Genomic DNA, 25,611 nt, shown 5'->3' with positions numbered 1-25,611 from the left:
TAAGAATTTCATTGCTCTATCTGGGACATGACAATAAAACACTCTTGACTTTAAGTTATTAATAAATCACAAATAGCTGAGAAAATAGTGTTATTATAGTGCAACTATTCTCATCTGTCCACAGACCAGTTCTTCCTTTGGTTATCCAAAGTTCTTCTATACCTTCCTCCTCCTCCTCCTCCTCCTCAATAAGAGCTAAGTATTCAACGGTTTTTCCTTAACTCCACTTTCTTATAGCATGAAATGAATTGCCCTTACTTCGATCCTTTATAATCAATCACATTACCCTAATTGTTTTCTCTTACTGTTCTCTAACCCATTCGTTCCCATTAAAGTAGCCAGCTTTTTGTGGACAAATTTGACATGTGGATATAAATCAATTTTATTTTCTGGATGTATATAAAGCAGAAATAGAATTGTTCACAAAATAGAAAAACAAATAAATTCTTAAACTCAAATGCCATATTGGAAATTTAATGTAAATACCATTTTGTAATAAATGAAGCATGGATTTTACTTTACAATGAAGCTGTCAATCGAAGAATCTGTAACTTGTGCATGACCTTCAAAGTTAGGAAATGGAATTCACAGAAGAGTATTAGATGTTCATTTTTACTATTGTTTATCCATAACTACTTTGGAATGAAGCAAAACACAAGCACATTCATGCCTAGACATCTCAAAAGCCACTGCAGATAGTAGGATATGAAATGCAATGGTAGAATTTAAAAAATCACAACTGTAACACAAAATATATTAGAAATGTGTGCAGTTTCCATTATATTTCTACATTGATGATCATTCATCACAGAAGTGCATAATACTATAATTATGCAAGTCAAGACTAAGTATTCTACAAAATGTTACATTTTAATCGAATACTAATCTGCATATCAATATTTGTTTTGGATATTAAAAATCTTAACTTTTTTTGGAAACTGCAATTTATAATATCTTCAGCTGAATAAATAAACTGCACCCAACATAAACATAAGTGCTTTAAAAGATTCAAATGCTGAAGTAACTCTGCGGGACAGACAGCATCTCTGGAGAGAAGGAATGGGTGATGTTTCGGGAAGAAGGGTCTCGACCCGAAACATTACCCACTCCATCTCTCCAGAGATGCTGCCTCTCCCACTGAGTTACTCCAACGTTTTGTATCTCTCTTTGATTTAAATTAGCATCTGCAGTTCTTTCCTACATGCTTGAAAAGATTGATGGCTCAAGATCAATTCATGAAGTACATAGATTCTGCTTTGTGACAGTAAAACTAAACATCCCAATTATACTTTTTGAGCAACACTTCACTTACCTTAGCACCACATCCCTCAAAACATTCTTTACTCCGAGTAAAACATAAATCTGAAAGCTTAGATACAAAGCCTGAAATAAAAGATTTTGTCCTAAATGTTGACAAGAGTTTTGGTAACAGCATTTCCGCAGTAGAATCAACAGCATTAATGAATTTTAAAGAAGTCTTAATCCAGTTTACTAACACTAATTATTACTTGAATCTTCTTTCCACAAAATACATATCAAATCTAGTTGTCAGGTCAGTTCAAGTACAGGTAAAGGACTATTTACACAAAAGGTTTTACAAATTAACTATTGCAGTAAGTTGTATGTATATTGGATCCCCTTGAAGATTCTGGTCCTTCAAAATTTTCTCTCCTTTACTAATTTGCTTGCATCAGCTGTCTGGCAGTTGTGCAGAAATTTAACATTGTGAACACCAGCTCAGGAAGATCATATTCATGCTTCCATCCCCAATCTTGCCGAGCATTATGGTCATCAAATTCCATTGGCCAGCTATCAGCTAAGAGGAGAAACAAATGTTAATATTTCTAACTCTTCATGCTATTAACCAATAAAAATAGGTAATTCGTCTCTTGCTTAGGCAAATGCAAATTAATAAAATATTTTTAGCAACCATTAAAGGCACTGAATCCCCAAAGGACAAGAAATTTGCCTCAACTTATCGCACACTACTTATAACTAGTAGTAAACTAAACAGAACGGAGTTGGTGCAAACATAAAAAGACAACCAATTTGGTGCAAGTCACTGAACCACAACAAATGGTAATAGTAAATATTGACTCAGATTTAAAATAAAAAATGATGCTGAAAGCATTTACTATGGAGTAAATCAAGTGCAATTTCCATCATGGGTAAAAGCATAGTTGAATACCAAAATGTAAGGTTATTTTGCAACACCAGTCTATGCTATAATCAGTCTGAAGAAGGGTCTTGACCCGAAATGTCACCCATTCCTTCTCTCCAGAGATGCTGCCTGTCCCACTGAGTTACTCCAGCATTGTGTCTTACCTATGCTATAATGGTCCTGCCGATAGACTTACCAATATCCTGACGTATTTTATCAACTTTGTAAGTGACCTTAAGGTCAGACAGGTGCTTTTGGACTTCAGTCACCAGCTCTTCAGGAGTAAAACTCATAGCACTTATATTATAGGTTCTCAGTTTAAGCTGCTCTGTTGGTGCTTCCAAGATTTCCAGCGTTGCACGCAGACAGTCATCAATGTACATCATGGGGAGCTTTGTGTCAGGCCTCAAATAACATTCAAATTTCCCTGTTTTTACAGCATCGTGGAAAATTTGAACTGCATAGTCTGAAACACAAAACAAACATCTAATAATTGAACAAAGCCAGCAAGCTTTCATACCTCAGTTAATCTGCAAAACATTTACACTTATATCCTATTATTATCGCATTTGATCTTCGCAAACTGCTGCTGATTACAAATGATCAGTCTAAAAATTTCAACAACCTTTTGATGAAGATAAATCCCCAACATTTCAAAATAGCTCTAAGGTTGAACTAGAGTTGTACAGCTCAGGTACAGGGCTTTTGGTGCACCATGTCCCAACTGACATCAAGTATCCATCTATACAAATCCCAGTTTCCAGTAGCTTTCTAACGCCTTGGTGATTACACAGAAACATAGAAAATAGGTGCAGGAGGCGGCCATTCGATCCAGCACCGCCATTCATTGTGATCACGGCTGATCGTCCCCTATCAATAACCCGTGCCTGCCTTCTCCCCATAACCCTCGCCTCCACTAGCCCCTAGAGCTCTATCTAACTCTCTCTTAAATCCATCCAGTGACTTGGCCTCCACTGCCCTCTGTGGCAGGGAATTTCATAAATTCACAACTCTCTGGGTGAAAAAGTTTTTTCTCACCTCAGTCTTAAATGACCTCCCCTTTATTCTAAGACTGTGGCCCCTGGTTCTGGACTCGCCCAAAATTGGGAACATTTTTCCTGCATCTAGCTTGTCCAGTCCTTTTATAATTGTATATGTTTCTATAAGATTCCCCCTCATCCTTCTAAACTCCAGTGAATACAAGCCTAGTCTTTTCAATCTTTCCTCATATGACAGTCCCGCCATCCCAGGGATCAATCTTGTGAACCTACGCTGCACTGCCTCAATCACAAGGATGTCCTTCCTCAAATTAGTAGACCAAAACTGTACACAATACTCCAGATGTGGTCTCACCAGAGCCCTATACAACTGCAGAAGAACATCTTTACTCCTATACTGAAATCCTCTTGTTATGAAGGCCAACATTCCATTAGCTTTCTTCACTGCCTGCTGTACCTGCACGCCAACTTTCAGTGACCGGTGTACAAGGACACCCAGGTCTCGCTGTACCTCCCCCTTACCTAACCTAACCCCATTGAGATAATAATCTGCCCCCTTGTTTTTGCCGCCAAAGTGGATCTCACATTTATCTATATTATACTGCATCTGCCCACTCACTCAACCTGTCCAGGTCACCCTGCAACCTCCTAACATCCTCTTCACAGTTCACACTGCCACCCAGCTTTGTGTCATCCGCAAACTTGCTAGTGTTGCTCCCAATTCCCTCTTCCAAATTATTAATATATCTCGTAAACAGTTGTGGCCCCAACACCGAGCCTTGCGGGACTCCACTCGTCACTGCCTGCCTTTCTGAAAAGGACCCGTTCACTCCTACTCTTTTCTTCCGGTCTGCCAACCAATTTTCTATCCATGTCAACACACTACCCCCAATACCACGTGCTCTAATTTTAGTCACCAGTCTCCCGTGCGGGACCTTATCAAAGGCTTTCTGAAAGTCTAGATACACTACATCCACTGGCTTCCCTTCATCCATTTTACTAGTCACATCCTCAAAAAATTCCAGATTAGTCAAGCGTGATTTCCCTTTCATAAATCCATGTTGACTTCGACTAATCATTTTACTGCTATCCAAATCCCCCATTATTCCCTCTTTAATAATTGACTCCAGCATCTTTCCCACCACCGAAGTCAGGCTAACTGGTCTGTAATTCCCCGTTTTCTCTCTCGCTCCTTTCTTGAAAAGTGGGATAACATTAGCTATCCTCCAATCTCCAGAACTGATCCTGAATCTATTGAACATTGGAAATGAACACCAATGCGTCCACTATTTCTAGAGCCACCTCCCTGAGGACCCTGGGATGCAGAACACAGACCCAGGGGATTTATTATCCTTCAGTCCCATTAGCCTACCCAATACTATTTCTCACCTAATTAAAATTTATTTCAGTTCCTTTACCCCCTAAGATCCTCTGTCCTCCAGTACATCTGGGAGATTGTTTGTGTCTTCCTTAGTGAAGACAGATCCAAAGTACCTATTCAATTCTTCTGCCATTTCCTTGTTGCCCATAATAATTTCACCTGTGTCTGCCTTCAAGGGACCCACATTTGACTTTGCTACTCTTTTTCCCTTAACATATCTAAAGAAGCTTTTACTGTCCTTCTTTATATTCCTGGCCAGCTTCCCCTCGTACTTCATCTTTTCAGCCCGTATTGCCCGTTTTGTTGCCTACTGTTGTCCTATGAAAGTTTCCCAATCCTCTGGCTTACGGCTACTCTTTGCTGTTATACATCTTTTCTTTTAGTTTTATTCTATCCCTAACTTCTCTTGTCAGCCACGGTTGCCTCCTACTCCCCTTAGAATCTTTCTTCCTTTTTGGAATGAAATGATCCTGCGTCTCCCGGATTATGCCCAGAAATTCCTGCCATTGCTGTTCCACCGTCATTCCTGCTAGGATCCCTTTCCAGTCTACTTTGGCCAGCTCCCCTCTCATGCCTTCATAGTCCCCTTTGTTCAACTGCATCACTGCCACTTCCGATTTAACATTCTCCTTCTCAAATTGCAGATTAAAACTAATCATATTATGATCACTACCTCCAAGCGGTTCCTTTACCTCGAGTTCTCTTATTATATCTGGTTCATTGGACAACACTAAATCCAGAATTGCCATTTCCCTGGTCGGCTCCATTACAAGCTGCTCCAAGAATCCATCTCGGAGGCACTCCACAAACTCTCCCTCTTGGGGTCCTGAACCAACCTGATCTTCCCAGTCCACCTGCATATTGAAATCCCCCATCACCTAAGCGGCATTACCTTTGTTAAATGCCAGTTTTAACTCCTGCTGCAACCTACACCCTACATCCGGGCTACTATTTGGGGTCTGTAAACAACACCAATTAGTGTCTTCTTGCCCTTACAATTCCTCAACTCAATCCACAGTGGCTCCACCTCGTCAATCCCTATGTCTTCCCTAGCCAGGGACCGAATTCCATCCCTCACCAGCAGAGCCACCCCCACTCCTCTGCCCACCCGCCTTTTATAGGATGTACAACCCTGAATATTAAGTTCCCAGGCCCGATCCTCCTGCAGCCACGTCTCAGTAATCCCCACAATGTCATATTTACCAACCTCTAACTGAGCCTCAAGCTCATCTACTTTACTTCTTATACTTCGCGCATTCATATACAATACTTTTAATTCCTTACACATCTCACTTTTTACATCGATCCCTATTACACTTGGCCATACTCTCCTATCCCTTTGTGAGCTTCCTTTCCCGTTAATTCTGGGGTAATTAACCATCCCTTTACTCTCTTTCCCTTTAACTCCATCCTTGACTATCCCATTTGAATCCATCAAATGCCTCTTTAGATACTAAAGAATTGTGGGAGTACCTGCCTTTACATCCAATTCCCCTCAGGCAGAGTGACCTGAATTCCGACCACCCTCTGCTTTAAAAATAAATTTCCTCGGATACCCTCTAAAACTCACTCCTTCAATGTTTTATAAAGTGGTATTACAACTACCTTCCTTTATATTTGAAGCCCTGGAAAATGAAGGCAAATAGCTTTTTTTTTTTTTTTAATAATGTGATCACATTATTCATCTTTGCTACATTCAATAGATAATAGGTGCAGGAGTAGGCCATTCAGCCCTTCGAGCCAGCACCGCCATTCAATGTGATCATGGCTGATCATCCCCAATCAGTACCCCGTTCCTGCCTTCTCCCCATATCCCCTGACTGCTATTTTTACGAGCCCTATCGAGCTCTCTCTTGAAAGAATCCAGAGAACCTGCCTCCACCACACTCCACGGAGAATTCCACAGACTCACCACTCTCTGTGAGAAATAGTGTTTCCTCGTCTCCGATCTAAATGGCTTACTCCTTATTCTTAAACTGTGGCCCCTGGTTCTGGACTCCCCCAATATCGGGAACATGTTTCCTGCCTCTAGCGTGTCCAAACCCTTAACAATCTTCAATGATATACCCTCTCGTCCTTCTAAAATCCAGTGTACAAGCCCAGCTGCTCCATTCTCTCAGCATATGACAGTCCCGCCATCCCGGGACAAATTTATTTTTGTACAGCAAGCACTTAATGCACCAAACTTATTACATTTTTCCTCAGAAATGTAACTCGGAAGAGTCCTGGATACTGCCACAAAACAATATCCAATAGTACAATTGGGTTCTATAATTGGTGTAAAATAGAATTAAAAAGTAAAAATGAAGCTGAAAGCAAGTGGTTTTATTAAAATGATTTAATACTCAATATAATTTCACATGTTGTAAAATCTTTTGAGGAATCCCAGGACACGTCCAAACTTCACGAAGAATCATGAGGCACAACAGATAACGTTTTTACAAACAGGATGTTTTGTAATGGACCTGTCCCACTTAGGAGACCTCCAGCGCAATCTCTGGCGACCTTAAGCGACTTAAAAAAAAAAAAAAAAAAAAAAAAAAAAAAGGTCGCGGTGACCTACGACCTCCCACAACTATGTGTACGACCTCCTACAACCATGTTGAAGACCTCCCTCGACTATGAAGAAGACTGGCTTCGACCATGTATGTTTTACTCGAGGATGGTCTCTGACAAATCATTCTGAACCGTGCAAGCAAGGAAGGAACTAGTTTGGAGGATGTTAGTAAAAATACAAAGACTGCTGTTTGCAGTAGCCCTTTTGCTTCAGCAGCCTTTTAAGAAAAGCAGAAGGGGAAGAGCAAAAGACGGAACTTTAAGCACACATGTGGGGATACTGGAACCATTCCTCAAGGTCCCCCTCCTGCTGCCTGGTGAAGGTGTAGGGCATAACCTTCCTCCAGCCCTCCCTCACCACCAATGGGGTATCTGCCTCTGATGCTGTGTCAGACACAGGAGAAAGGGCTGCTTTGCTGCTTTCAAATAAGGCAGTGAAGGTTGGGGTGGTGGCGGGGGCATATACTACCACCTTGGACTGCTCCTCCAGGGGTCTCTCATGCAGGGCTACCTCCTCCAGCACTATCATCTCCTGTGGCATCACCTCCTGCCACTCCTCCTCCTGGGTGCGTAACACCTGCATCGCAGGCTTTTTTTTTAGGGTTGTGCCCTTCCCCTGCGCTGCTGCCTTTTTGGTGCCATCTCTAAAACACAAGTCTCCTCTCCAGCTATGAATGAACATGCCCTGGAGTGACAGAGGTGACATGCTGCTGTTTAAATTACCATTTTTTTTCCAACTGACCTGTTTTTCACCCCGTAGCTATTACCTTAGACTAGCATCACGACCTACTAAGACCGACCTCGACTAAAAAAAATATTGATTTTTCCCACGGCGACCTATTTTTAGTCGCGGTCAATATTTAACATCTTGAAAAGTACGCCACGACCTAGCTAAAGCCTCGACTACGCGCAGACCACTTTCGACCATGAAGGAGCATCAATATGTCCATCCTCAAATATACAACCCACCAAGTGGCTACCGAAGACAAGACCGAAACATTTGTACCAATTTGCCTAGTGTCAAATGGCAATCCAGCTCAGCTTCGTCCCAAGGTCCTCACTTCTAATAAGCAAATTAAATTTGTTCTTCTAAACAAATGAGAACATTGGATACAGAAACAGCAACATGGTGGCTGTGGTGCTATAACTTACACTACGAAAGCAGCTGGCATCCAAACATGGAAATTTGCTAGGATATACCCGGTCTACAAAAATTAGTACTAATCCAATCGGATTAATAACTGCTGTTCGATTTTCAAAGCAGAAGCAATAGAAAGGGTTATTAACAGTGCTATCAGTGAGACCACACTGGTTATCAACAGTATTAACAGTGAGACCACACCTGGAGTATTGCGTACAGTTTTGGTCTCCTAATCTGAGGAAAGACATTCTTGCCATAGAGGGAGTACAGAGAAGGTTCAACAGGCTGATTCCTGGGATGTCACGACTTTCATATGAAGAAAGACTGGATAGACTCGGTTTGTACTCGCTAGAATTTAGAAGATTGAGGGGGGATCTTATAGAAACTTACAAAATTCTTAAGGGGTTGGACAGGCTAGTTGCAGGAAGATTGTTCCCGATGTTGGGGAAGTCCAGAACAAGGGGTCACAGTTTAAGGATAAGGGGGAAATCTTTTAGGACCGAGATGATGAAAACTTTTTTCACACAGAGAGTGGTGAATCTCTGGAATTCTCTGCCGCAGAAGGTAGTTGAGGCCAGTTCATTGGCTATATTTAAGAGGGAGTTAGATGTGGCCCTTGTGACTAAAGGGATCAGGGGGTATGGAGAGAAGGCAGGTACAGGATACTGAGTTGGATGATCAGCCATGATCATATTGAATGGCGGTGCAGGCTCGAAGGGCCGAATGGCCTACTCCTGCACCTATTTTCTATGTTTCTATGCTATCAAATGGCACTGACTGACCATAACCTGCATATCAAGTCTCAATTTGGCTATTCCAGGATCACTCAGTTCCAAACTTCCACTAACTGATTTAGCTAAACTTCCTGATGTTCTGAAATACAAGTGAACTCAAGCTCTTGAGTCAGGTCTTACTGTAATGATGTTGCCCAATTTCCCTTAATCAAGCAACAAAACACTGTAGATGACTGGACGATTGTTTTGATGAACACTTTCACTCAGTCCACCTGGGTTTACCTGATCTCCCGGTTGCCAAACACTAATTCCCCTTCCTATTCCCACACTGACCTTTCTGTCCTTGGCCTTCTCCACTTCTCCATTGTCAGAGTAAGGTCAAACGCAAATTGGAGGAACAGCACATCATATTTCACTTGGGCAGCTTACAACCCAGCAGTATGTATATTGGTTTCTCGAACTTCAAGTAACCCTTTCATCCCTTCTCTCTCCGTCCCTTCCCCACCTGTCATTGTATGGTTCAGTCGTCTTGAGTCTTATTGTCTGTAACTCATTTTCACCTTGCCCACAGCGAACAATGCCCATTTCCTTTATCATCATTACTTTTTTTGCATATCTTTCATTAATTTGTTCTATATCTCTCTATATCACCGTCTATATCTCTCGTTTCCCTTTTCCTCTGACTCTTAGTCTGAAGCAGGGTCTCAACCCAAAACGTCACCTATTCCTTTTCTCTAGTGATGCCATCTGTCCTGTGGAGTTACTCCAGCTTTTTGTCTAAAACACAGTAGATTATACAAATTTATAAAAAAACAGAAAATACTGGAAATACTTAGCAAGTCAGTAGTAGTTGTGAAGAGAGAAACAGTGAAAGTATATCACAGAAACATAGAAAATAGGTGCAGGAGTGGGCCATTCGGCCCTTCGAGCCTGCACCGCCATTCAATATGATCATGGCCGATCATCCAACTCAGTATCCTGTACCTGCCTTCTCTCCATACCCCCTGATCCCTTTAGCCACAAGGGCCACATCTAACTCCCTCTTAAATATAGCCAATGAACTGGCCTCAACTACATTCTGTGGCAGAGAATTCCAGAGATTCACCATTCTCTGTGTAAAAAATGTTTTTCTCATCTCAGTCCTAAAAGATTTCCCCTTTATCCTTAAACTGTGACCACTTGTTCTGGACTTCCCCAACATCGGGAACAATCTTCCTGCATCTAGCCTGTCCAACCCCTTAAGAATTTTGTAAGTTTCTATAAGATCCCCCCTCAATCTTCTAGCGAGTACAAGCCGAGTCTATCCAGTCTTTCTTCATATGAAAGTCCTGACATCCCAGGAATCAGTCTGGTGAACCTTCTCTGTACTCCCTCTATGGCAAGAATGTCCTTCCTCAGATTAGGAGACCAAAACTGTACGCAATACTCCAGGTGTGGTCTCACCAAGACCCTGTACAACTGCAGTAGAAACTCCCTGCTCCTATACTCAAATCCTTTTGCTATGAATGCTAACATACCATTCGCTTTCTTCACTGCCTGCTGCACCTGCATGCCTGCTTTCAATGACTGGTGTACCATGACACCCAGGTCTCATTGCATCTCCCCTTTTCCTAATCCGCCACCATTCAGATAATAGTCTACTTTCCTGTTTTTGCCACCAAAGTGGATAACCTCACATTTATCCACATTATATTGCATCTGCCATGCATTTGCCCACACCCAGCCTATCCAAGTCACCTTGCAGCCTCCTAGCATCCTCCTCACAGCTAACACTGCCCCCCAGCTTTGTGTCATCCGCAAACTTGGCGATGTTGCATTCAATTCCCTCATCCAGCATTTTGTTTTTAAATTTCACCTCACATAAGCCAATTTTAACTTCTGGTGCATGGCTTCGGCCTTGACACTTTAGAATTTAGTACTCTGTAAATAACAAAATTAACAAACCTGTTGTACCCCCACCGGGCTGGGTGTCTGCCGAAATTATGCCTGGGTACCTCAGACATCTGAAGTCCATGCCATACTTGTGGTGGTAGTACTAATGAGCAAATATATAACACATAAAATCAGTCTATACTCAAGTACAAAGGAAAATGGTTAAACAAATATCAGAACTATTTCATTTAAAGAAGCATAATTAGTTAAGTGCCCAGAATTTTGGTCCATTTGACCAAAGCTTCTTAAAACATAGTAAAAAGGCTGTATTTTCAGGCAATATGTAGGTGATTTTAGCCATCAGTAAATGTAAGAAAGGTAAATATATTGGATGAAAAGGATAAATGAAAGAATCAAGGGATTGAACATGGAGTATGGAATGGAAAAATACCATTGGGCTGTTACCTCAAGATTGTATGGATTTCAATTGGATTTTGTACAAACCTATCAAGTCCCTTCTCCTGTGCAAAAACAAACAAACTTTCAGAATTTCTATTCAACTATCATACTAAATAAGCCCTTTTCTTTTTAAACATTAGATCACATGTTCGATATAGCATACAATTCCCTTTGTATAGTCTTTTTTTTTTAAAATCAAAACAAATCAACTTGTCTACCTGTAATACAGATTCTTGTAAACCCTCCACTTTCCTTCCCTACAATTGGTATTGTGAATTACTTGCAAATTGTGGATTAGCATAGATCACAAAACTGCGGCAAGGAATTCCAAAACATACTGATTTTCAAGTAACTATTCTGCACTTCCATAAATCACTTATAAATTTCAGATAAGCAACAATACGTAAAATAGAAAAAAAAAAAATCCACGTCAGATGACTACAGTTTGACTAACAACCATAGATCAACAATGCCAGAGCACGGAGGGAGGCCACCCTCCCCATTATTTCCATGTCAACTCCAAACAAGAACAATCTAGTCAGGTATATTGATCTACCCTTTCCCCAAGCCCTGCATATTTATCCAGTTTCTTGCATAGTTAGCCTTTTTGAAAATAACAAATTAATTTGTCTCTACTACTCTAACTCCTCCAGATGCAAACTGCGCTGAATAAAAAAGTTACTTTTGCCGATCTCCTTCATTGTTTATCCACTTGTTCTTGATCTTTCCACCACTAGAAACCATTTATTTCCATCTTCTATCTACATCCTTCTTGATATTAAGTAACACAATTGGATACTCTCTCTGCTTCAAAAATAAACCTTTTTGAATCAAATAGAATAACATTTAATATATTATAACATAACAGTAAACGGTGTGTGTATATAGCTGTGAACAATATCCTGGCAGAAGGCTCATGCAACTGAATGCATTCAAAGAAAAGAGAGGATAATAATGGTAGGAAAGAATTGCAGATGCTGGTTTAAATCGAAGGTAGACACTAAATACTGGAGTAACTCAACAGGACAGGCAGCATCTCCGAAGAGAAAGAATGGGTAACATTTCGGGTCGAGACCCTTCTTCAGATAATAATGGTAGATACATTAAAAGATAGTCAATTTAGACTTTGTTAGTCCTAATTAGCAGAAAGCTTAAAAAGTATCCAGAAATTATTATTTTTTTATTTTTTTGACTAAACAAATTTGCATTCTATTAATAGAATTTTTTTTGCAATTCCACATACCTCACCCATTAACTCTGCATGAACCTTAGAGACCCCATAGATAGTCCTAGGTCGTTGTACACAGAGATCAGGAGTTGGATTTCTGGGAGAAGTTGGTCCAAATGCACCAATTGTGCTCGGAACAAACAAGCGAAGGTTATGTTCAGCTGCAATATCCAAGACATTGTGCAGACCTGCAAACAAAGGTATTAGTATTTAAAGTCTGAAAAGCACCATTGATACAAGTGTTTTTGTTATGCCAAAGTGAAGCCCAGAATTGCAAAGATAAACATGTGTACAAACACAAGTTACTTTTGATCTTAGTGACACTTTTCAGTTGAATTAAAACACTTGTTTAATGCTAATACTTAAATTCAATTAATTCAATTTTAGATGCAGATGCTTTGCAGAAACTACAATTGTCAGGTACTTCTCACCTGTTATATTGACACTGCGTGCCAAAGGTACATTTGCTTCTCCTACAGCACTCAGCAAGGCACTGTAGTGAATCAGCCATGTAATACGATTATTGACAACTATTTCACGCAGATTTTTGAAGTCCAAAATATCAGAATATATAAATGGCCCTGAATGGGGAAGACAGAAAATTTGTAAGAGTCTACATTATCTTTTCTATGCTGAAAGGCAAGCAATGTATCAATTATTTAGTGCTTACCACTGTGAAACACATCATCTGTGGGTTTTCTGATGTCAGAGAGTATTACATTGTTCTTACCAAAATGTTTCCTGTAGGAAAAAACATTCTGATAAATGCAGCAAAAACATATTTAATTTATTAAATTGAAGTTTATACTTCCCTCTACCGACACTAAAATAATCTGGACTGAAAACAATTTATCATCTGCAAGATCATACTTGTTTGAATTTAAAACAAAATGTTTACAAGCTCAAGCTGTACTTTGTGAAACAAGCAGTTGTACTGTACACATCATGAAAACACTTTGTTTATACAAGAAACTTCTGTATGGCCCTTTCAAAACTTTAGTCACTTTATTTGTAAATTTGTAGCTTGAAACATAATGAAGTGAACCCACTGTGGTTTTGACACATTCAAATGCAATGACAGTTACATACCTTAACAATTTAGCAAGCCCTATGCCAAGCTGGCCTAATCCACCTGAAAAACAGACATATTATGAGCATCATTCTGAAATGTTGCACTGTTTCGTGTGGTGGAAGACTACTACCACAAATCCAGCTTGGTCAAGATTAATTGCAGTTTAAATAGTAAAATACCTCCGAGCAAGACAACATCAGGTGATACCAATGAGTACATGCAAATGACTTATAAACCAGTACGCATAATATGAAAGATATTAAAACATCTTTTCACCCAAGCATGCAGATAATGCAACAAAGCCAGCACGCTATATCAGAATGCCGTGGGCTGTTGTGCAACAGAACACCCATTTGTCAAATACACATGAACTATTTGAACATCAGAAGCAAATAATAACCGAGTCATGCTGTGAGCATTATTACACAATGACAATGACTAGATTTTTGTAAACAAATCCAATGTCTTTGAGACAAGGAACTGCAGATGCTGGAATCTTGCGTAGAATACAAAATGGTAGAGCAACTCAGCAGGTACAGAGCTACAGGGTCTGAAGAAGGGTTTCGGCCCGAAACGTTACCTATTTCCTTCGCTCCATAGATGCTGCTGCACCCGCTGAGTTTTTCCAGCATTTTTGTGTACCTTCGATTTTCCAGCATCTGCAGTTCTTTCTTGAACACAGAGTAACTCAGCAGTCAGGCTGCATCACTGGGACACATGGATAAGCGAAATTTCAGGTCAGGACCCTTCTTCAGACATCTGATATGTGTCTGCAGAAGGATCCTGCCCCAAATCATCACCAACCATGTCCTTCAGAGATGCTGCCTGACCTGCTAAGTTACTCCAGCATTTTGTTTTCCACTCAATACAACCTCTTTGCTCAGGAGGTAACTGCAAAGTTTTATTCAATTTGTTTTAATTTAGTCAAATGGAAATCTGGATTGTTTAGACCAAAAATACATATTAAACATATCATCACTGTAATGTAATCCAAAGCAAGTGAGCTACCATTGTTATTGTACATAATGATTTGTGCTACACTTCATGAACTGTTGCATTTAATTTAAAATATGCATTGCACAAGAACACAAGAAAATAAGACAAGCTCCCTCAAGCCTGTCCTGCTATTCAATATGATTATAGTCGATATTTAAATATAATTTCAAAAATAACTATTTTTTAAAATATTATATTGGTAGCTGTATTCTACAAGTCAGTGTTGCAAACAAAGTTACAAATATTATTGTCAGCACAAATATACAAAAACATTTAGAATTAAGTCTATACTACTTTAGCCACCTTTTGTGTGTGTTGACAGGAGATTTTATCTAATTGGCCTAAAGCGTCACTGGGAATGGCTTAAAGTATTAGCGAAGCTTTGGCCTCACTTATTCAGTGCCTCATGCCAGAAATTCCCATGTAGATAAGGCACATTAATCAAATATTCTCATAGCTACAATTAATATTTGATCACATGTTCAGAGGGTGCTTGCTATCATTTTAAGATATTTAAGTCTTTACTTGTCATATGTAATGGATATGAACTAGAACAATGAATTTCTTACTTGCTACAGCTTTACAAGCACATTAAATGGAACAAAAATAAATATACAATAAATTATCAGTTACTCTAACTAAACCAATCCATGATAGTGTAAAACCAAAAGTATGTAGGGAATATGAATACATCTCTTCTGGAGAAGAAAGTGAAAATGGACAGAAATGAACAACAAAATATAATTAAAACCTTGGGCACAATTAGTCCCATGTTCTTACATTCACATTATTTAAGATGGAAGTTTTGGTAATTTATTTCCCTACAAAGTTATGTTGATCATCATGCAAAATCATGCCTAATTAACATGGAGACATTTTACACAAACATCCAATAAGATTATCAAAAGACTGAAGATACATACCAGTGATAAGAACGCAGGGGTGATCAGATTCAGCAAAAGATGCTGAGTGAAAGCTAGCATCTGCATTTAGTTGTCTGGGGCTCCAGCTCATAAGCCTGAAAGTCACGGCAGGAAAATGGCAACTACAACCATTGCTCAACAGAGCCTGTTTGGCAATCTTGGTCAAATTCCTAAAAAGTGGCATAATCCACACCTAAGCAAGAAATCATAGAAAGATTAGCTATGGCCAATTAGGTACTATATTCCAAATATTTTCATTAAATTCTATAACAATCTTCATTTGCACAATTATATTGGAGTCTATGAGCAGATAAACACGTTTTCATGCCCATGGATTTATTTCAAGTGTTTCTGCACCACAGAAACCTTCTCCCACTCCCCTTCATCCCTATTCCAGAAGTGGCGGCGCTGCCAAGCAGCTGCGGCTCGCCTGCAGTCCATCTGTCTTTTCCTTTTTGTTGTTGTTTTCTTTTGTCTTGTTGGACGTATATTTTAGTTTATTTTTAGTTGTGTATAGAATATAGAATAGAATAGAATAGTTTCTTTATTGTCATTGTAACATGAACCATGTACAACAAAATTGTAAAATGTCAGCCAGTCAGTGCACCATTCAAACATTTCTAAAAGCTAACGATACATACAAGGTAAAATATTTAAAAAGATAAACAACTAAAATAAATATCATAAAAATAGCACGCATAAACACCCAGCCCTAGTGAGGGATGGGGGGGGAAACTTGTTTTAGTCTCGTCCTTCGGGGGGATGCGACCTTTTCTTTGTCGTATCTCTCTGTCTGCGCTGAGGCCTAATCGCAGAGCTGGCAGCCTCCAACTGGGACCAACCTCGAGGCTCCGGAAGCAGAGCCAGGACTCACCATCACAAAGCTGGCCGATTTTGGGCTGTGGTGGCGCTGCGGCCCGACTTCGGAGCCTCGGTGGCATCGGCCGCGGGCCCAGTGGACGACAACATTGGGAGCTCGCAGGCCCCAGGTTGGTGACCGATTCTCCGGAGCTCTCGCAACAACAGCTTCGTCCGCTGGACTGGAGGGTGGCAGCTTCGTCCGCCCCGGGCCGCGGAGTTTGAACTGGCCCGTTCACGGAGCTCGGACTCGGCCGCGGGACTTACCATCACCCGGCGGGGGAGGCCAACATCGAAAGCCTGGATCGCCTCAACGCAGAGGGAGAACAAGGAAGGAAGAGATAAGGACTTTAAGACTTTTGCCTTCCATCACAGTGAGGAGGTGCCTGGTAGACTCACTGTGGTGGATGTTAAACTGTTCATTGTGTGTTCTGTTATTTTATTTTCTGTCATGACGGCAAGGTACACAATTTAATTCCAACTAAAAGTTTGAATAACAATAGGGTGATTTCACTAAAGGTCACTGGAGCGTAGATCCGCACCCACGTGACCGAAAATTTTAACTGGAGTACATGCGTCACTTCCGGTACATGTTAGTGAATGGGAAAACACGCACTTTCACACCCGTTAAAAACATCGAAACCGGCCGGTTTTTGAGCTGCAATTAACTGTACCAGTCGGGGTGACCGTGAGGCACAGCTACCTAAATTTACAGTAAAAAAAAAAGATAGAAACTAAGGTAAATTCAAGAGGGAGCTGAAGGTGTCAAAACGGCGGAAGTAGATAGCGGACATTTGTCGTGGAGATTTAAAGATCTAAAATATCGGGAATTATCGCGTTTGCTCGCTGCATTTCATCAAAAGTAAGGCATTATTGGCTTTGTTATCTTTATTCATTTGTTAGATGAAAAGTATTAAAAGTTAAAAATCCGTCATTAAAATTGCAAAATCGCTCATGGTTCTCAGGTGGGTTTTAACATGCAAAATGAAAACGCTTCTGAAGCTCCATTTACCATTTAAATAATCGTAAACTATCAATGCGTTTTGAAATAAATTTTACTGAGATGCAAGCTGTCAGCTGTTAGTTGGACAAAAGCAGGATATTTTATTATTTGCCAAAATATATTTCTCAATGTTTCTTGTTTAAAGCCTGCACAATCACCCAAACTACTTATTTATTTATTTATCATCTAATAACAGACAAGCCTGCAGCATGGAATGATGTCAACAATCCTGATTGGGCACCCACTGTGAGCAGGATAGACAATGTGCACAAGAACGCCATCAACTTGCAGAGCTATAGATGCTTGAGCTGCGACCAAATCTGCTTTAATACTCTCTTCTTGTTGCACGTGCATGGCGTTCTTGTGCACATTGTCTATCCTGCTCACAGTGGGTGCCCAATCAGGATTGTTGACATCATTCCATGCTGCAGGCTTGTCTGTTATTAGATGATAAATAAATAAATAAATAAGTAGTTTGGGTGATTGTGCAGGCTTTAAACAAGAAACATTGAGAAATATATTTTGGCAAATAATAAAATGTCCTGCTTTTGTCCAACTAACAGCTGACAGCTTGCATCTCAGTAAAATTTATTTCAAAACGCATTGATAGTTTACGATTATTTAAATGGTAAATGGAGCTTCAGAAGCGTTTTCATTTTGCATGTTAAAACCCACCTGAGAACCATGGGCGATTTTGCAATTTTACTGACGGATTTTTAACTTTTAATACTTTTCATCTAACAAATGAATAAAGATAACAAAGCCAATAATGCCTTACTTTTGATGAAATGCAGCGAGCAAACGCGATAATTCCCGATATTTTCGATCTTTAAATCTCCACGACAAATGTCCGCTATCAACTTCTGCCGTTTTGACACCTTCAGCTCCCTCTTGAATTTACCTTAGTTTCTATCTTTTTTTTGGACTGTAAATTTAGGTAGCTGTTCCTCACGGTCACCCCGACCGGTACAGTTAATTGCAGCTCAAAAACCGGCCGGTTTAGATGTTTTTAACGGGTGTGAAAGTGCGTGTTTTCCCATTCACTAACATGTACCGGAAGTGACGCATGTACTCCAGTTAAAATTTTCGGTCACGTGGGTGCGGATCTACGTTCCAGTGACCTTTCGTGAAATCACCCTATAAAGGAAACTTTATACCATATACTCCCATACCTTGTCCCAACAAATATTTATCTGGCTCCTGCTCAGAAACATCTATTACTATTCACCCAAAATATTCCTTGTATGTTCTATATTCCAAGTATGTTCCATATACCAAGTACTAACTAAAAATGTTTTCCCTTTGAACTATGCTTTTAAATCCAAATTTTACTCTTAGTTGACATTAATATTATTCAAGACGTTTTGCTTTACTTCAAAAAACAATTATAAAATGTATATTATGTATATATGCATTGTTAATCAAGATGACAAAATACATTTAACGGTCTGAAAAAACATGAATGATAAAAATCAGTGCGTCATGTACATACAAATAGGAATTCAAAGTGAGAACAAGTCAATGAATGACTTATGATAAAACAGTATCGACTACACTTCACTGCCAACTGATAACACAGATGGCATCACTGCATCCACGGTAACTTAGACTCGCTCCCCCTCGCCGATTCCTCCGACATCGCCACCCGACCCCAACTACCCTACAACGCCGCCGGACCGGGGCTATCCCAACATGGCCGCCGCTACGCACCCGATTCATCTCGCCGCCGACCCGCCGACCATCCGCCCACCGGGACCACCCACGCATCGCCCGCGGACCCCGACTCAACCACCACTGGACTCCGACCATCGGGTCCGGTGACCCGCGCCGCTGGACTCCGACCATCGGGTCCGTTGACCCGCGCCACTCCACCCCCCTCCAGCAACCCACAGCCGTCGCCTTACCTGGAGCCTGGACTCTGCACTGGGCCTGCAGCCTTCACGCTGCTTACTCCCACTCTCCTCGATTTAATTCCACCGGGTCCTAGCGCCCGTCTGCCCAGCCGTGCTAACCTCAGTGGCTGCTCCACTGACCCTCCCCCATCCCCCCCCAACCATGTCACACCCGCTCTTCCCCACCCACCTCACAGCCCTCTCTCCCCCCCACCCCCTGACCACCCACCACCCCTCCAACACCCACAACCCCGTACCCAGTCTACCCACCTGCCTTCCTCTGGCCCCAACTCCCACCCCTGCCGGGTGTTCACCATCCCCCCCGACCTCCCCCTCTCCCCCACCCAACGGTCTGTCCTCAGCAGAGGTCTCACCTTTGTCCCCCTCCGTCCCCATCTCAATGAGTTCCGCGCCCACCATGACTTGGAGAGCTTCTACCGTCGTCTCCGCCTCACAGCGCACTTCCATGGGAAGGAGTCCTCGCCCCCTAATGATGACCCCTTTTCCCGTCTCCAACGCACCCCCTCCTCGTGGAACCCCCCTCAGAAAGTCCCGCCTCTGGAACTCTTCAGTCAGAACTGCCGCCGCGACGTCAACCGCCTCAACTTCTCCACTCCCCTGTCTCACTCCAATCTTTCCCCCTCTGAACGCACTGCCATCGAATCTCTCCGCAAAAACCCAGACTGGGTCATCAAACCAGCCGACAAGGGAGGTGCCGTGGTAGTCTGGCGCGTCGATCTCTACAAAGCTGAGGCCACGCGCCAACTCTCGGACACCTCCTCCTACTTACCCTTGGACCATGACCCCACTGACGAGCACCAGGCCACCATTTCTAGCACCATCACCGACTTCATCAATTCCCACGCCCTACCTGACCAAGCCTCCAAACTCATCGTTCCCCAGCCCCGCACGGCCCGTTTTTACCTTCTCCCTAAAATCCACAAACCCGGCTCTCCCGGCAGACCCATTGTCTCTGCGTGTTCGTGCCCCACCGAACTCATCTCCACATACCTTGACACCATCCTATCCCCCTTGGTCAAATCCCTCCCCACCTATGTTCTAGACACCTCAGACACTCTCCGCCGCCTCCACGCATTCCACTCTCTGGGCCCTCACCCCCTCATCTTCACCATGGATGTCCGGTCACTCTACACCTCCATCCCCCACCAGGATGGCCTCAAAGCCCTCCGGTTCTTCCTCGACCAGAGGAGCAACCTTTACCCAGCCACTGACACTCTCCTCCGCTTAGCGGAGTTGGTCCTCACCCTCAATAACTTTACATTTGACTCCTCCCATTTCCTCCAAACACAAGGCGTAGCTATGGGCACACGCATGGGCCCCAGCTACGCCTGCCTCTTTGTCGGGTACGTTGAACAATCCTTGTTCAATGCGTACCAGGGCCCCATCCCCGACCTCTACCTCCGCTACATTGACGACTGCTTTGGTGCCACCTCCTGCACCCACACACAACTGACTGACTTCATCCACTTCACCACCAACTTCCATCCGGCACTCCAATACACCTGGACGATTTCCGACACTTCCCTACCATTCCTTGACCTCACCATCTCCATCGCAGGGGACAGACTCCTGACCGACATACATTATAAACCCACTGACTCACATGGCTATCTGGACTACACGTCTTCCCACCCTGCCCCCTGTAAAGACTCCATCCCTTACTCCCAATTCCTCCGCCTACGCCGCATCTGTTCCCAGGATGAGACATTTCATACCAGGGCATCGGAAATGTCCTCGTTCTTCAGGGAACGGGGATTCCCCTCCGCCACCATAGATGAGGCTCACACCAGGGTCTCATCCATACCCCGCAACACTGCTCTCTCTCCCCATCCCCGCACACGCAACAAGGGCAGAGTCCCTCTGGTCCTCACCTTTCACCCCACCAGCCGCCAAATACAACACATAATCCTCCGCCATTTCCGCCACCTCCAACGTGACCCCACCACTCGCCACATCTTCCCATCTCCCCCCATGTCTGCCTTCCGCAAAGACCGCTCCCTCCGCAACTCCCTCGTCAATTCTTCCCTTCCCTCCCGCACCACCCCCTCCCCGGGCACTTTCCGTTGCAACCGCAAGAAATGCAACACCTGTCCCTTCACCTCCCCCCTCGACTCCATTCAAGGTCCCAAGCAGTCGTTCCAGGTGCGACAAAGATTCACCTGTATCTCCTCCAACCTCATCTACTGCATCCGCTGCTCTAGATGTCAGCTAATTTACATCGGTGAGACCAAGCGTAGGTTGGGCGACCGTTTCGCCGAACACCTCCGCTCGGTCCGCCTTAACCTACATGACCTCCCGGTGGCTCAGCACTTCAACTCCCCCTCCCATTCCCAATCCGACCTCTCTGTCCTGGGTCTCCTCCATTGCCAGAGTGAGCAACAGCGGAAATTGGAGGAACAGCACCTCATATTCCGTCTGGGGTCCTTGCGCCCCTATGGCATCAACATTGAATTCCCCCAATTTGGCTAGCCTGTGCTGTCCCCTCCCCTTCCTTCACCCTCTAGCTGTCTCCTCCCACCCTCCCATCCGCCCGCCCTCGGGCTCCTCCTCTTCCCCTTTTTCCTTCTTTCTTTCCCCACCCCCCATCAGTCTGAAGAAGGGTTTCGGCCCGAAACGTCGCCTATTTCCTTCGCTCCATAGATGCTGCTGCACCCGCTGAGTTCCTCCAGCAATTTTGTGTACCTTTGGCATCACTGCAAGTTGACACTCACTTGAAATTTTTGTATAGTCAACTTCCCAGTTGCTTCCCAGCAGTTATCAGACAACACAACGGTCCTCTCATCAGGTCGAGTGCAGTCCTGGCCTCCCATCTACCTCATTGGAGACCTTTAAGCTATCTTTAACGGGACTCTATCTTGCACTATATGTTGTACCCTTCATGATCCTTATCAGTGCATTGTGGACGGCATGTATAGCCATTTTGACTGGATAGCACGCAAAAAAAAGCTTTTCACTGCACCCTGGATATGGATAAACTAAACTAAATCAAACCATGTTAAGTACAAGTTTAAAAACACTGCAGCCCTTTATACTTAAAACAGCCCACACAACCATATGCAATGTGATCGACTGATTTTTCCCCAAACTGTTTTTCCGAGCCAAAATATGTGGGATAAAATTGGAAATGGTTGGTAACAATTTGATGACACCTTTTTCTGACATAACCATAGTAAATGGGACAATACAAAGAAGGGCAGCGCGATGGCGCAGCGGTAGAATTGCTGCCATACAACGCCAGAGACTACGGGTGCTGCTGTCTGTACGGAGTTTGTACGATCTCCCCGTGACCTGCGTGGGTTTTCTCCGAGACACTCCAAAGACGTACAAGGTGAATTGGATTGGTATAAATGTAAAGTATCCATTGTATGCGTGTAGTGTCAACGTGCGGGCATCGCAGACAGTGGACCGAAGGGCCCGTTTCCATGCTGTATCTCTAAATTATAGCCATTGGAAATGCATAAAGTCAAAATGTCCATTTTAATCTTCTACTTACAGCGGCACAATGTACTCAGACTTAAAGATCTGCAAATGAAACACCACAAAATATTTTGCGACCCGAAAATCTTTTGTAAAGTATCAGCAAGAATGCACCTGGCAGGGTAGGTATGAACTCTTGGCAATTCCACGGAATGAAGCCTCTTCTCCAAATACCTATTACTTTCAGTTAATTGAGCAAACTTCAGCAAACTTATACAAACGGAAATGAAATCGCAAAAAGGCAGAACTGTAAAACCGAAAATGCTGGAAACAATAGGTTTGACACCAACGGCGATAAGATAAACTGAGTTAAAGCGATGAGTTTTGATCGGAAAGGTTTAGTTGCGTTTCTCTTCACAAACGCTGCTGCCCTGTTGGGTATTTCCAGTAGTTTTATTCTAAAAGGCGATAGCATGGGGCGGGGAAAGGGCGACTTTGTTATCTAGTATCAAATTGCACATATAGATGTCTGCGTCACACATTTGTACCTTCCCGTGATCTTCATTCTGTTTTCTAAGTTTAGTTATGATGGAACTCGTTTAGCACAAGGTTAAGTGCATGAAGTTACTGTGAAGATTCCCTACCCCAGCTTGACTTTAACTGTGCACGTCGTTCAATTTCCCAATAATAGACGATCAAAACAGCCGGTCACTCAAATCGGAACGAAATAACGGATACCAAGAGGGCCAATAGAGAGCACAGTGACCGATAAATATCAGCAGGGAAAATAGTTTGTTTGCAGCCCCCGGGACCCGCTCTCCCCGAACCTTGCGGGAGTCGGCGCACACCGAAGATAACTCAGCGGGACAGGCAACATCTCTGGAGAAAAGGAATATTTTGGAGGACCAGGACACCAAGAACCAAGAATGGGTGATGTTTTGGGTTGAAACCCTTCTTCAGATTGAGAGTCAGGGGAGAGGGAGGCGAGAGATATGGAAGGGTAAGAACACTAAGTCGCCCAAAAGAGAGCACAGGTTATGAAGAAAGCTCATCGACCCGAGACGTAATTCTCTTCCTCTTTCCGCAGATGCTCTCCGATCTGCTAGCCACCTCCAGCTTTCCCCTCCTTTATGTCAGACTTTCCGCCTCTGCGTTTACGTATAGAGGAACTGCAGATGCAGGTTTACACCGGATAGACACAACACGCTGAAGTAACTCAGTATCTCTGGAGAGAAGCATTAGAGATTGCTGCCTGTCCCGTGGCGTTACTTCAGCGTTTTGTGTCTATCTTCGGTTTAAACCAGCATCTGCAGTTTGTTCCGACACATTTCACCCAGATCCCGGCTCGAGCCGTGTTCCCGGGGCCGCCGCCGCTTACCTGCCCAACCGTCGTGCACGCGCTGCGATTCGGATTGCGTCAGCCGCCCTCGCGAGGCTTTTATCCTGCCGCACCCAGCACCTGCCCCGCACTATCATTGGTTACCGTTGGCAACGCCTCGACGATCATTGGTTCGATTCTTTGTCCGTCTGCCAGCGACTCTTAGCTCCAAAGATCCGCTATAGGATCTTTGCTTAGCTCTGCCCGCGGTCTCCTAGCAACCGGGCGCAGGTCCCCACGTGGCGCAGCTTGACGGATGCCCAGTGTCAGATGGCACTTAACGATAATGACGCGAAGCTTTACGAGCTTCCTCTTTTATTAGCGAGTTATTTCGTTTTTGCACAACATGACGAAGCATTGAAAAATAGGTGCAGGATTAGGCCATTCAAGTCAAGTCACTTTTATTTCTATAGCACATTTAAAAAACAACTCTCGTTGACCAAAGTGCTTTACATTGGTGGAGGTACTAACGTTATACAACATTGGTTCTTAGATTAAGAATTAATTCACAATGATTATGGCTTATCATCTCAAATCAGTGTCCCGCTCCTGCTTTTCCCCCATATCCCTTGATTCCTTTAGCCCTAAGAGCTAAATCTAACTCCCTCTATATATTATACTGCATCTGCCATGCTTCTGCTCACTCACCCAACCTATCCAAATCACCCTGCAGCCTCATAGCATCCTCCTCTCAGCTCACACTGCCACCCAGCTTTGTATCATCCGCAAACTTGGAGATGTTACATTTAATTCCCTCGTCTAAATCGTTAATATATATTGTAAATATATCGTAAATAACAGGTCCCAGCACCAAGCCTTGTGGCACCCCACTAGTCACTGCCTGCCATTCTGAAAAAGACCCATCAATTCCTACTCTTTGCTTCCTGTCTGCCAACCAGTTCTCTATCCATGTCAATACCCTACCCCCATACCATGTGCTCTCAATTTGTACACTAATCTCGTGTGGGACCTTGTCAAATACTTTTTGAAAGCCGATACACCACATCCACTGGCTCTCCCTTATCCATTCTACTTGTTATATCCTCAAAAAAGTCCAGAAGATTAGTCAAGCATGATTTTCCCGTCATAAATTCCATGCTGACTTTTACCGATCCTGTCACTGCTTTCCAAATGCTCTGCTATAACATCTTTAATAATCGACTCGGGCATCTTCCCCATTACCGATGTAAGGCTAACTGATCTAATAATTCCCCATTTTCCTCACTCCCTCCTTTCTTAAAAAGTGCAATTGGATCAGTTCCTGTGGACAGGAGGGCAGCCAGAGTCGAGAGAACATTGGAAAATGATCACCAATGCATCCAAGATTTCTAGGGCCACCTCTGGGTACTCTGGGAGGCAGACCATCAGGCCCTGGGGATTTATCTGCCTTCAGTCCCAACAGTTTACCTAACACCATTTCCTGACTCACTTTTTTCGATAATTACAGTCTGTGTGTGTGTGTAGTTTTTCTGCCAAATAGTACAAATGAGCATTGCTTGGATAAAGCAAGTTAAACAAATT

At 42.9% G+C, this 25,611-nt stretch overlaps 1 protein-coding gene across 1 annotated transcript; it reads right to left on the bottom strand.

The window, feature by feature from the left end:
- Positions 1-444: 444 nt before the first annotated feature.
- LOC116973375 (L-threonine 3-dehydrogenase, mitochondrial-like) lies at positions 445-24,204 on the bottom strand. Its single transcript, XM_033021371.1, has 9 exons — positions 24,091-24,204; positions 15,522-15,714; positions 13,620-13,662; positions 13,201-13,271; positions 12,962-13,111; positions 12,546-12,718; positions 10,916-11,006; positions 2,358-2,627; positions 445-1,816 (listed from the first exon to the last, which is right to left on the bottom strand). The coding sequence occupies exons 2-9, from the start codon at positions 15,703-15,705 to the stop codon at positions 1,677-1,679; spliced, it is 1,122 nt and encodes a 373-aa protein (XP_032877262.1). The 5' UTR covers positions 15,706-15,714; positions 24,091-24,204; the 3' UTR covers positions 445-1,676.
- Between the last annotated feature and the right edge of the window lie 1,407 nt (positions 24,205-25,611).

This window comes from Amblyraja radiata, chromosome 5, assembly GCF_010909765.2.
Source record: "Amblyraja radiata isolate CabotCenter1 chromosome 5, sAmbRad1.1.pri, whole genome shotgun sequence".
Taxonomy (NCBI): Eukaryota; Metazoa; Chordata; class Chondrichthyes; order Rajiformes; family Rajidae; genus Amblyraja; species Amblyraja radiata.
The sequence above is the reverse complement of the archived record's forward strand: the minus strand, read 5'-3'. Positions and strand labels throughout refer to the sequence as shown.